General features: G+C 41.7%; 2 protein-coding genes across 2 annotated transcripts; both read right to left on the bottom strand.

Moving 5' to 3' along the window:
• Window positions 1-3,851: 3,851 nt before the first annotated feature.
• On the bottom strand, window positions 3,852-5,459 carry LOC123761445 (pro-resilin-like). The gene is made up of 3 exons (XM_045747476.2): window positions 5,382-5,459; window positions 4,319-4,524; window positions 3,852-4,086 (listed from the first exon to the last, which is right to left on the bottom strand). Exons 1-3 carry the CDS (start codon window positions 5,457-5,459, stop codon window positions 3,852-3,854), a joined length of 519 nt encoding a protein of 172 aa, XP_045603432.2.
• Window positions 5,460-8,440: 2,981 nt separating this feature from the next.
• On the bottom strand, window positions 8,441-11,688 carry LOC123761456 (pro-resilin-like). Its single transcript, XM_069329233.1, has 3 exons — window positions 11,647-11,688; window positions 8,917-9,122; window positions 8,441-8,675 (listed from the first exon to the last, which is right to left on the bottom strand). Exons 1-3 carry the CDS (start codon window positions 11,686-11,688, stop codon window positions 8,441-8,443), a joined length of 483 nt encoding a protein of 160 aa, XP_069185334.1.

The raw sequence follows: 11,688 nt of genomic DNA, 5'->3' as shown, positions 1-11,688 counted from the left end.
AGATTTATCGTGGGAGGAAAAATATTATATGGGAGTTGAATGCACTTCCCAATATTACTAGTAAAAATGTATATTTATACAACACACTGAACATTATACTTTACCTGGCTAGACAAATCATACATTATCGGGTCACACAATGCATCAAGATATGTGTGGTTTATTATTACGAAAATATTAATATATTTTCAGCATATTAAATATGCTATAACATCACAAATTGAACATTACTAAAAATACAATATTAAGTTTTGCAAGCCCATACAAATTATAAATTACCATAAACACATTACATTATGCATTAAAAGGACACAATTCAAAGTATACTTTACAAAGTCATATAATAATTTTTGGAAGCAGTCGTTTGTGTAGACATTATGTGTTATTGAATATGACCGAAAGGTTTAGCTCGGTGATTCTAGCACGAGTCTTCTCTATATGTGTTATGATTTTTTTCACTTAGAACTTGGAAAGGACATTTATAAATTAACTCTCCATTGATCATGTTAATTTTTTGTGCATGTGTGTTTAGAAAATTAAAACAAATATTTTCATTATACTGTATAAAGTTACAGAGAACAATATATATAGATTAAGGGATAATAACATAAAAGAATTGTATTCCCATTTTATTAAAAAAAATAATATATCACAAATATTCAAGACATGTGAATATTTAATATATAATGATAAACTACCAGAAGTTTTATCAAGTATCTTAAGTTTGCCAACTGTTGTCTATTGGTAGTGCTAACAGGTGGTTGTAACCTTTATACCTCTGCTCAATAGAGTGGGCTGGGGTGCATATTAGGTATATTAAAATTATATGTAATTAGTTCATTAAAAATTTTAATTACTTAGTTTAAAGATCGTTGGGGAACGGTATTTGAACTTATTATTTGACGCAGAAACTCTTCTGCCTCTCTCTCACACACACACGATAAATATGGGCTCTTGATAAACTAATCTAACTAAAATTTTATCTCATTGATGTTTGTTTGATGAGCTGTTTATAGGATGCTGATGTCTGCGATGAGAAAATATGTGATGATGTTCGTCCTTCGGAGTCGAAGATGGCCAATATGAGTCCTGAAGGCTCGCCCACACACGAGACATATGTAAGTGGGTACTACTGCAGGGTGAAGGGTGCCCCAGGTTTGCGTGCGGTGCGTTTCCTTTGGGCCTCTGTTCTTTGCTGCACGGGTCCCTGTGGTGACTTCTCTATTCGAAGTTAGACCGTCCTGAGCAAGCGACTCCCGAGTATTGGGGTTGATGTGCAGGTCGTTGAGGGTCACCTTGAGGCAGTCGTTGAATCGTTTCTTCTGCCCCCAACAGAATGAGTGCCCAGGCATAATTCTCCATACAACAGCTGTTTAGGTAATTAGCAGTCAGACATTCTGACAACGTGGCCTGTCCATCTGGCCTGAGTTTTATGTAGGAGTGTGTAGACGCTGGGATTAACGGCCCTTTCCAGGACCTCCGTGTCCCGGATTTCGTCCTGCTACTTGATGTGGAGGAGTCTGCGGAGACAGCTCAAGTGAAAGTGATTGAGCTGTTTGGCGTGTCTGCTGTAGACAGTCCAGGTCACGCTGGCGTAGAGAAAGGTGGTGAGTACCACTGCACGGTAAATCTTCAGTTTTGTGGTAAGGCTGAGGCCTCTCCGCTCCCAGACATTCTTACGGTATCTTACAAAGGCAGGGCTGGCCTTAGCGATCATGTTGTTGACTTTTTGCATCACATGCTCTCCGCTCTTGAGATTATGGTGACAAGATAGGTAAAGTTGTCGACTGGCTGAAGATTCTGCCCCTTGACAGTGATGTGCGGTTCCTGGTAGGGTATTCTGGGTATGGGTTGGTATATGACTTCAGTCTTTTTGGTGCTGATGATGAGACCGAAGTTGTCGCAGGCATGTGAGGAGCAGTCCATTTCGTGTAGCATAATTTGCTCTGCGCTGGCGTTGAGAGCGCAGTTATCAGCGAACAGGAAGTATCTTATTACAGTTTCCTTCACCTTTGTAACGGGTTGAGGTTGAACAGCCCATTGTCAATCCTGTATCTGATGGGTATTCTATCCAAGAAAACATGCTGAAGATTGTTGGGCCGAGAACGCAGCCCTGCTTCACGCCGTTCGTCACCAGGATGGCTTCTGACTCGTCTCCGTCCTCACATTTTTTCGCCATCATTCCATCGTGGAACTGCCAGACAATCGCAGTGAATTTGCCGGGACACCCAAACTCCTCCCTTATCTTCCACAAGCTATCTCTGCTAACCTTATCGAAGGTCTTGGGAAGGTCGACGAAGGTTCACGAAGAGGTCATTATGTTGCTCTTGGCATTTTTCTTGGAGCTGTCGTGCTGCAAATATCATGTCGACAGCTCCGCGTTCTGTGCGGAAGCCGCATTGGCTTTCTGGGAGAAGACCCTGCTGAAGGTGTTGAAGGAGACGGTCGAGCAGGATAAGAGCCAGGATCTTCCCAGCGATGGACAGGAGTTAAATACCCCGGTGAATATCACAAGACTGGCGGATGCATTTCCTCTTGTCTGAAAATCTGTAACTGGCAAGTTAAGGCTGTAACATTCTTAGGTATATGAACATTTGTAGTCAGTTCCTTAACTGATTATGTACCTCTGTAACCTCTTCTCCTACCACTTACAGGATACGTGTGGGCTGCAAAGTAAATGAACTAAACTTACTTTTGATTTGGCGATATTAGAAAATGTTTGAGGCAGTGTTCAAGGTCACTCAGGAGGCCTGGTCGACGACCGGGCCGCGGGGACGCTAAGCCCCGAAATCACCTCAAGGTAAAACACCTCATTGTAACCACTCATACTAAAGCAGCAATCTAACTCGTTCCTCAACACATCACCACGGAAAAGTTATTAACAGGCATCTTCAATACATCATTTACTATTTCCAAAATTTCATGTTTGGAGACCTCTACTGTGCTCACAAATAAGTAAATAACCACCAATATCACTGAATTCCTTATAACTATTCTCTTCGCTAAAGCTCCTGAGCCTGGAGTCTGAGAAGAGCAGCGGCACAGATAATATTGTCTCCTCTATTGTAAGTGGTTCTATGGTTATTGAAAGACGCAAATTTTCCGTAACAATGTTACTGTGAAAATCAGTTTTAGCAATGGGATGACTCGAACAAGTGATCAGAGTTCTCCCAGCCACTGTTTCAAAGTCGGCAGCATTACATCAGCTGACATAATCTCCAGTAGCACAGATCACTAAACACTTCAAGTACGCTAGCCGTTCACTGAACATAATCTACTAAACACTCTCACAAGCCTGAGGATAAAGTAATTTACCAAGTGCAGCATTATCTCCAATTTCCATGACCTTTCAGATTTTGACAGATGGTGTACTGCTCCTGGCAAAACTTTCCCCAAACATAAATTACATATAGTTACATATAGCTGACAAATTACCTAATTTTGTCATGTACGACAGGTTCATGATTTTTGTTTTTGTTTTTGCATGGAAATTCCTGTGCAGTCCCTAAGCCTCTGGCTGGTCCACTAAGCGTTATTTGTTTCTCGTTTCTGTCTTACTTAGGCGGTTTATGAGTATATATGTAGACAACACGACATTTGGTCAACCATTTATTAAGACATGTATTAACTTGATCCATAATATTTTGTCAAAACCAGCATGACTTCTTCGGTAAATAATGTACAACACACACATTCATGACTAATTTGCAAGTCTCCTGACGTAATATTACGCAGCTTTAAGTCAGTTGGGCTTAAACATAATGTATTTGACTCTGTTCCATAATATGTTCACTATAAATTATTTATCAAAAATAATGAACATCTCAAAGGTTAAACATAAGAGCTACTGGCTAGGGGTAGTAGCCTCCAGCTGGTGCAGAAGTACCCTGGCCGCCACCGCCGCTGCTGCCGCCGCCGCTGCCACCACTGTAGGAGTAGCCTCCACCTGATCCAGAAGACCCCTTGCCGCCGCCGCTGCCACCAAACTGGGCCTGACCTTCGTAGGTGACGACGGGGTGGTAGCCGGAGTCGTCAGCGGTGTACTCCACCAGCTGGCGGCGGGTATCCGGCAGCTGTACGTAGTAACTGTAGGAGGAACAAGAGCCCCAGGTTTAGTATTTGAAGGACTATCTTCAGAATGGCGTTGGGAAGAAATATAACTATATATACAAAAGTGTTCATATCAAACGCTGGCAGCCAGGATAAAAAAACAAGGATCGACAAATAGTGTTCAGTTTCGAGGCTCAAGTGAACTTGTGTGCCTTGGAAGTAGTTTCATATCTGTGATGTTCTTAAGATATTGGTTGTGTCATCTCACCTGCCCTGGACGTTGCCGTTGGTTGCTTGTTCCCCGTGGCCGTAGAAGTTGCCTGAGGCAGCGTCGTCAACGTCCCACTGGAAGTTGTAGTTGGCTGGGGCAGAGGAGTACTGGCCCCCGGACCCGCCAGTCCCTGGGACTCCATATCCCTGAGGCGCCGCTCGAGCCGTCACCACCGCCGCCACACTGAGCACCAGAGCCACCGTCTGCAACATGAAACACAATACTGAGTTTAGAGATTGTAATGATAAATAAGAAAGATAATTTTACTATTTACAAGAACAGTCCTAGCCTAACCTCAAGCGATATTTCTGGTGTTCCAACGATTAACTCCCAGACTTATAAATTCTGTGCCATTTATCAGGATTGAGAAAATGCACTTCATGAATACTTATATGCCTGAATTAAGTAACGAATCACACATTTCTTATGTAACAGCTGCCAGGTACCTTCATGGTTGTGTGAAGTCTGGAGGCGAGAGCTGGACTGCTGGCCAGACACCCTCGCTCGTCTTTATATTTCCCAAGAAACTGTTTCGTCACGGCGGAGAAGTCACAGTGTCACTGCTTCAGTTTACGTGTCTCACACTTGCCCCAACATGCAACGAGTCTTGGCATCAGAACAGGAGCATCTGGTGAAGGGAAGACCATTCTTGACCTATTGAAAATGTAATAATTCATACTATTTCACTAGGATATCGGAAAGAAGACATCGCCATCTCTACTCCTCATAATTTATTATCTAAAAAAAAAATGTAGGAACATTAAGACACGATACATGTGTCACCTCACTCGTATTGCATATCAGGCTAGCAGCAACATGTATAACTCTTTAAAAATATTAGAAAATTCCAATTACTGGAGTGAAGACGCAAGAACATAACCGAGAATCGTAACAAGAGCACTACAAGCAAAATCACAGCAGCAATCAAACATTAATCTTTTTTAATAATTTTTTTAATATAATTTTTATACATAATTTGTTTGTCTGTGCATGTGAACAGAAAATTAAAACAAATGTTTTAATTATATGAAGTTATGGAGAACCATATACCTCAGTTTACCTGAGGGCCACTAACATTAGCAGTTCTGTTTGCTCGAGGACAGGAAGTCAGCGGCTTGTCAAAGGTCTCCCCCCGCATTTTCCCTGATTATCTTTTCTAGCTGTAGTTAAAAAGTTAAGAGGTTTGACATTTACAGCTTCGGCGGGTAGGCGGTTCCATGCGTTTATTACCCTGTGGGTGATAAAACATCTCCTGTTCTCAGTCCGACATTGTGACTTGTTGAGCTTGAAACCGTTGCTCCTTGTTTGTGTTACATCAGACTTTTTTATTTTCCTGCTAAACATCCTCCAAATTGTTCAGTATTTTAAAAGTTTCAATAAGATCCGCCCTGTCATGCCTAGTTTGCATTGTTGTTAGCCCTGTGGCCCCTCAATCCTTGCTGATACGTGAGTTGACTGGGCTCTGGAATGTTTTTTGTTGCCCGGTGTTGCACTTTCTCCAGAGCAGCTATATCCATCTGAAGATGAGGTCTCCATGCATGGATACAATACTCCAAATGGAGGCGCACCAGAGATTTATACAATTAAATCACTACCTTCTTTTCCTTAAAGTCAAAGGTACGCTTGATTATTCCAAGTGTTTGGTTAGCTTTTTTGACTGCTGCCCCAACCTGTTGTGCAACTTTCAGTGAGTGGTGGATTTTGACTCCAAAGACCTTTTCTTTATCAATCTACTGTAATGTGATGTTATTAATTTGGTAGTTGTGGTGTGGGTTGTTGTGCCCCACATGCAAGGTCTTACATTTGTCAATATTAAAAAGCATTTGCCAGTCTTCTGACCATTTGCGGAGTTCATGTAGATCTCTTTGTAAGGCTTCAACAACTTTATCATTTCTCACTTTACCATAAATCTTTGTGTCTTCTGTAAATTTGATAATGTGGTTTGTAATATTCTCATCTGTCATTGATGTATGTGACAAAAAGGCTTGGCCCAAAAATGGACCCCCCTGTGGTAGGTACTCCATTTACTACATTTCTCCAGTCGGATTCATTCCCATTTAGCACCATTATTTGTTATCTTTGTTTTAACCATTGTTTTATCCATTCTAGTATTCTTCCATTTATTCCATGTGCCTGTAATTTCTTTGTCAGTCTTTCATGTGGTACCTTATCAAAGGCTTGAGCAAAATCTATGTATACTACATCAAGCGGAAATCCTTTGTCTGAGTAGTTGGTTACCGTTTCCAAAAATGTGAACAGGTTTGTAAGGTTGGATCTATTTTGAACAAATCCATGTTGTGTCGATTGTACAAGATTGTTCACTGGTGAATGGTAAATGAATCCCTCCCTGAGGATTCTCTACATAAGCTTGCAGATTTGTGAAAGCTGATTGGACGGTAGTTCTCCGCTGAGTTCTTTCTGCCTTTTCTGAAAATAGGGGTGACATTTGCATATATCCCATCTAAGGGGACTATGCCTTGATTCACAGATTTTGTGAAAAGTAATTTCCGTGGTAGGAATAGTTCTTCTGCCAGTTCCTTTATGACTTTGGATTGTATTCCATCCACATCTGTGGCTTTCGAGTCTTTTAGTCTGGCAATTTTCTTCCTAATTATGTCGCATGTTATGGTTGTATGTAGAGTAAGGGAAAATCACGTCAACAAATTACGTTCCAACTTCATTTAGAAAAGAAAACTATCACAAATGTTCAAGAAATGTGTATTTAATTCAAATGATGAACTACAGTACCAGAAATCTTATCAAGTATCTAAAATGTATCTACTGTTTATAATAGATGTAACTGATTGTAACCTTGCCATCCCCTCTCAATACATAGGTCTGGGGGGTGCATGGTAGGTAAATTATTTGTAACTGTCTTACCACAGAGATAAATTGGTTAGCTAAGAGATCATTAGGGGTTCAGTATTTGAACCCATTATATGGCATTGAAACCTTTCTTCCACTTGCCCACAGGATGGGAATGCGGTCCATTATAATCTAGTTTAACTGACATTCTCACTCGTTGTAAAAGCTCCGGTAATATTAGAGTGATTTATATTTTGAATAGATTGTTGATGTTTGTCTCAATAAACTATATAGTTCGCTCAACAAGGCTGTAACTTGTTTAAATGAAATTTTGGGGTCGAGTCCCTTAACCTATTAAGTACCTCTTTAACGTTTATTACTATCCATAGGATGCGAAATGGGTTTCTATTAGACGAGCTAAATTAAACCGTGAGTGTTTCAGTGTCGATGGATAGTAATTCTAGCGGAGCGACTGGCTTTCTCTTCCTCCATAATTACTATGGAGAAGATATTACCAGATATTTTTACACTGTTTTGTTTACTATTTCCAAAAGTTAATTCACTGTCATCAGCAATATCTTTGAATAATTCATAAATATCCTTTCTGCTCAACCAACGGAGTCTGGTGACAGCCGTAATACAGCGGCACAGATAACATTCTGTTTTCTAAGTGGTCCTGTGGTTACTGAGGGACGCTAATTTGTCATAACATGACCACTGATCTCAGACACCTATTTCAGTCAAAGTCAGCAACAATACATCAGCTGCTATGGTCTTCAGTCGTCCAGATTTTTAAGCCCCTCAAGCACCCTAGCGTTACACTAAACATTATCTACTTAAAACTCTCACAGGCTTGAACCGCAGCCTAAGGATAAAATGGTTTACAAAGTGCAGCAAATGTTGCGATATCCATGGTCTGTCATACTTTGACGGTTGATATACTGCTCCTGTGAAAACTTTCTAGCCATATAAAATAGAATTTCCAGTTGCTGACAAATTCTATACTTTTTTGTGATATATATATATATTTGGTAGGTTGATGAAAGTTTATGTAGATAATACGATATTTAGTCATTCATTTATTTAGATATTAAAGGGTACATAATATTTTGTCAAAACCAGCATGACTTCATTCGTATAATATATACAAATAATATTCTTGATTGATTTACAATAGCCTCCTAATTATGATATTAGGCAACTTAAGGTCAGTTGTATTTGAACCTGTTTCACAATTTAAATTGTTTCATCATAATTTAGAGAGCAAAAATAATTCACATATTATGATCAAAGCTTAAACACAACAGCTACTGGCTAGGGGTAGTAGCCTCCAGCTGGTGCTGAAGACCCCTGGCCGCCACCGCCGCTGCTGCCGCCGCCGCTGCCACCACTGTAGGAGTAGCCTCCACCTGATCCAGAAGACCCCTTGCCGCCGCCGCCGCCACCAAACTGGGCCTGACCTTCGTAGGTGACGACGGGGTGGTAGCCGGAGTCGTCAGCGGTGTACTCCACCAGCTGGCGGCGCGTATCCGGCAGCTGAACGTAGTAACTGCGGGAAGAATATAAGCCCCAGATTTAAGGTCTGAACATTCAGAAACTGTGTACATTGTTGTAATGAAACTAACTATATATCCGTGTGATCATATCAAACACTGGCATGCAACAAAGTAAACATGGATGACAAATGGTGTTCAGTTCCGAGGAAGAAGGGAACAATGGGTTGTGTGACTTGCCTGATGTTTCATATCAGTGATGCTCTTACGATATTGGTTGTTGTTTTGTCCTCTCACCTGCCCTGGACGTTGCCGTTGGTTGCTTGTTCCCCGTGGCCGTAGAAGTTGCCTGAGGCAGCGTCGTCAACGTCCCACTGGAAGTTGTAATTGGCTGGGGCAGAGGAGTACTGGTCCCCGGACCCGCCAGTCCCTGGGACTCCATATCCCTGAGGGGCCGCTCGCGCCGTCACCACCGCCGCTACACTGAGCACCAGAGTAACTGTCTGTAGAGTGAGAGAATCGATGCTGAGAAACTGTTTAAAAATGGTTATGGTAACTAGGAAGGATGTTTATATTATGTTCATGAACTGGCTTAGCCGATCGCCGAACTTCAGAGTTCTGGTGTGAAAAGGATGAAATTGTAGACTAACATATCAGTTCTCTGCCTTAATTTAGAATGAAGAATATGCGTTTCATATATATTTTTTGACGGTGTTAAATAACGATTCACATATTTCTAGTGTAACAGCTGCAGGTACCTTCATGATTGTGTGAAGTCTGGAGGCGAGAGCTGGACTGCTGACCAGACACCCTCGCTCGTCTTTATATTTCCTAAGAAACTGTCACGTCACGACAGAGAAGTCATGACGTCACTGCATCAGGTAACAAATGTCACACTGGCTTCAAGAAGCAGCGAGTAACGGCATTAGAACAAGACGTCTTGAGAACGGAAGACCATTATTAATGCATTGCAAAGGTAGTAATTCAGTTAATGGAGTAAAAACGCAAGAACACAAGTGACAAAATTAATGAGGAAGCAATAAATTCGTTGTCTAGACACAACAAAGTACCTGGATGCAACAAAGTAACACAGTAACCTGACAATGAAAGTACCAAGAAGTAGAAATCACAGTAATGGCAGACGTTATATAGTACCAGAAAGTAGAAACCATAGTAATGGAACACTTAACAGAGTACCAGGAACTAGAAGTGACAATAATGGACTAGTTATTACCAGAGTACCTGCATGTAATCTGGAGAAGTACTCTGACAATCAATATACCAGGAACCGATGTACCAAAGAGCCAGCACAGTACATGGTCACAATACCACGGTCATAGTAAAAACGTTATATGCTCACACACACACACACCTCTTTTAACATTACCAGGACACATAATACTATATACATAACCAGGGCATACGTAACAGTTTACACTACAAGGATACATATTACAGTATGTATCGAATGAACATATATATATATATCTGTGTATATATATTACCAGGATATACAATATTTATTAAAAGCACTCGCAATAATATACTATTAGTGCCCCTTTCTCACAGAAAGTATAGTGGCAGACAAGTGGGCTTCCCAAGAGATGTAAATACGAATAATCATCGAAATTATCACAGTAAACCCATAGTGTGAGTTCCCTGATAGCTCATATAAAACTTAATATGTAGTTTCCAGGAGATTAAGTGGCTGTTAATTACTCCGTTTTACCTTAATTTGCCTAACAGTGCAACAATCTAGTCACATTACCTCATCAGAATAGCTTGAGCTACCTCATCCCTTTGTGTGTATTTTACCTCAATAAACTTATTTCAATTTCAATTTCAATGATGTGACACATCCACCATATAATGTGACACACCCACCATAATGTGACACATCCACCATAATGTGACACATCCACCATAATGTAACACACCCACCATAATGTGACACACCCACCATAATGTAACACACCCACCATAATGTGACACAACAACCATAATGTGACACACCCACCATAATGTAACACACCCACCATAATATCACTCACACAGCACCAAGAAACACGACTGTATTTTGGCCTATACTCCACAATAAGTCCCGCCTATTTCCTATACAGTATATTTTCTGAAAATGTGTATTATTTTCTGTTGTAACATAATACAAGTAATTTGTTACTGTTCTAGGGAACGTTTTCAATTATTGTTATTATAGTATTATGTCCATGACGTCCAAGTCAACCAATCAGGATGATCTCAGCTTAGAAGCAGAGTCCATATGGGAGCTCGCTGAGAGGGAGACGCTGGGCCGGAGAGCTGCGAAGAGGACGCTAGTGGCCGCAGACTCACCCTCCGCCCCGTACTGGAGCTACAGTGAGTGGAAGTACCCCACGCACCTGGAAGTTCTACTCAATGAGACTTCCCTGAGTCCGTAATGAGCTCAGGATGATGGCTTCCAACTCCAGATGCGGCAGACCTGACCATGATGAGTACCAGAGGGGCGGGGGTATGGGCGAGAGCGAGCAAAGTGTTAGGAGAGATAGGCAGGTGTAGAGTCGCCGAGGAGGACGGACGCCGAGGGGAAGCAAGGCCGAGGGTGAGCGCGGCCGAGGAAGAGGGACGCCGAGTGGAGCGATACCGAGAGGGACCTGGACATCAGCAGGTACGTGGGACCGCCTACCGGCAGTGGAAATATAATTCAATATATTTCAGGAGTAATTTTGTGGTGAGGGTCTGTGTGTACTGAAGGGTAGAGCTGGCACCAAGGGGTGAGTTTTGTAAGGAGGGATATCATCTTGTACAATATAGATTCACTTTCTTGACGTTGAAGACTCATAGACTAGTGTGTGCAGCGACGGTCTAACTATTTGCTGGTCGGCGTTCTATCCCCGATGGTCCAAGTGGTTGGGCATCGTTCTGTTCCCCTAGACTCTCTCCAATCCTGTCTCCGTATCCCTTCCAAGTGCCATATAGTCATGCTGGCTTTGTGCTTCCTCCTAATATGTATTGTATTCCGCAGGTACTAACACATTCTTCATTGTGGCGGACGCCATCTGGCTGCTTGGTCAT

This window comes from Procambarus clarkii, chromosome 22 (assembly GCF_040958095.1).
Source record: "Procambarus clarkii isolate CNS0578487 chromosome 22, FALCON_Pclarkii_2.0, whole genome shotgun sequence".
NCBI classification, from domain to species: Eukaryota; Metazoa; Arthropoda; class Malacostraca; order Decapoda; family Cambaridae; genus Procambarus; species Procambarus clarkii.
This window is presented reverse-complemented; position numbering and strand designations above follow the sequence as displayed.

What these genes read in the sequence shown, in the direction of transcription:
- LOC123761445 (XM_045747476.2), bottom strand. Translation starts at nt 5,459, where the DNA reads ATGCGGGGGGAGACCTTTGACAAGCCGCTGACTTCCTGTCCTCGAGCA. An exon ending in CTAATGTTAGTGGCCCTCAG is followed by an intron (nt 4,525 to 5,381) that starts GTAAACTGAGGT and finishes TTCATGTTGCAG; the next exon opens with ACGGTGGCTCTGGTGCTCAG. An exon ending in AACGGCAACGTCCAGGGCAG is followed by an intron (nt 4,087 to 4,318) that starts GTGAGATGACAC and finishes TTCCTCCTACAG; the next exon opens with TTACTACGTACAGCTGCCGG.
- LOC123761456 (XM_069329233.1), bottom strand. Translation starts at nt 11,688, where the DNA reads ATGACCAAGCAGCCAGATGGCGTCCGCCACAATGAAGAATGT. An exon ending in TCCGCCACAATGAAGAATGT is followed by an intron (nt 9,123 to 11,646) that starts GTTAGTACCTGC and finishes CTCACTCTACAG; the next exon opens with ACAGTTACTCTGGTGCTCAG. An exon ending in AACGGCAACGTCCAGGGCAG is followed by an intron (nt 8,676 to 8,916) that starts GTGAGAGGACAA and finishes TTCTTCCCGCAG; the next exon opens with TTACTACGTTCAGCTGCCGG.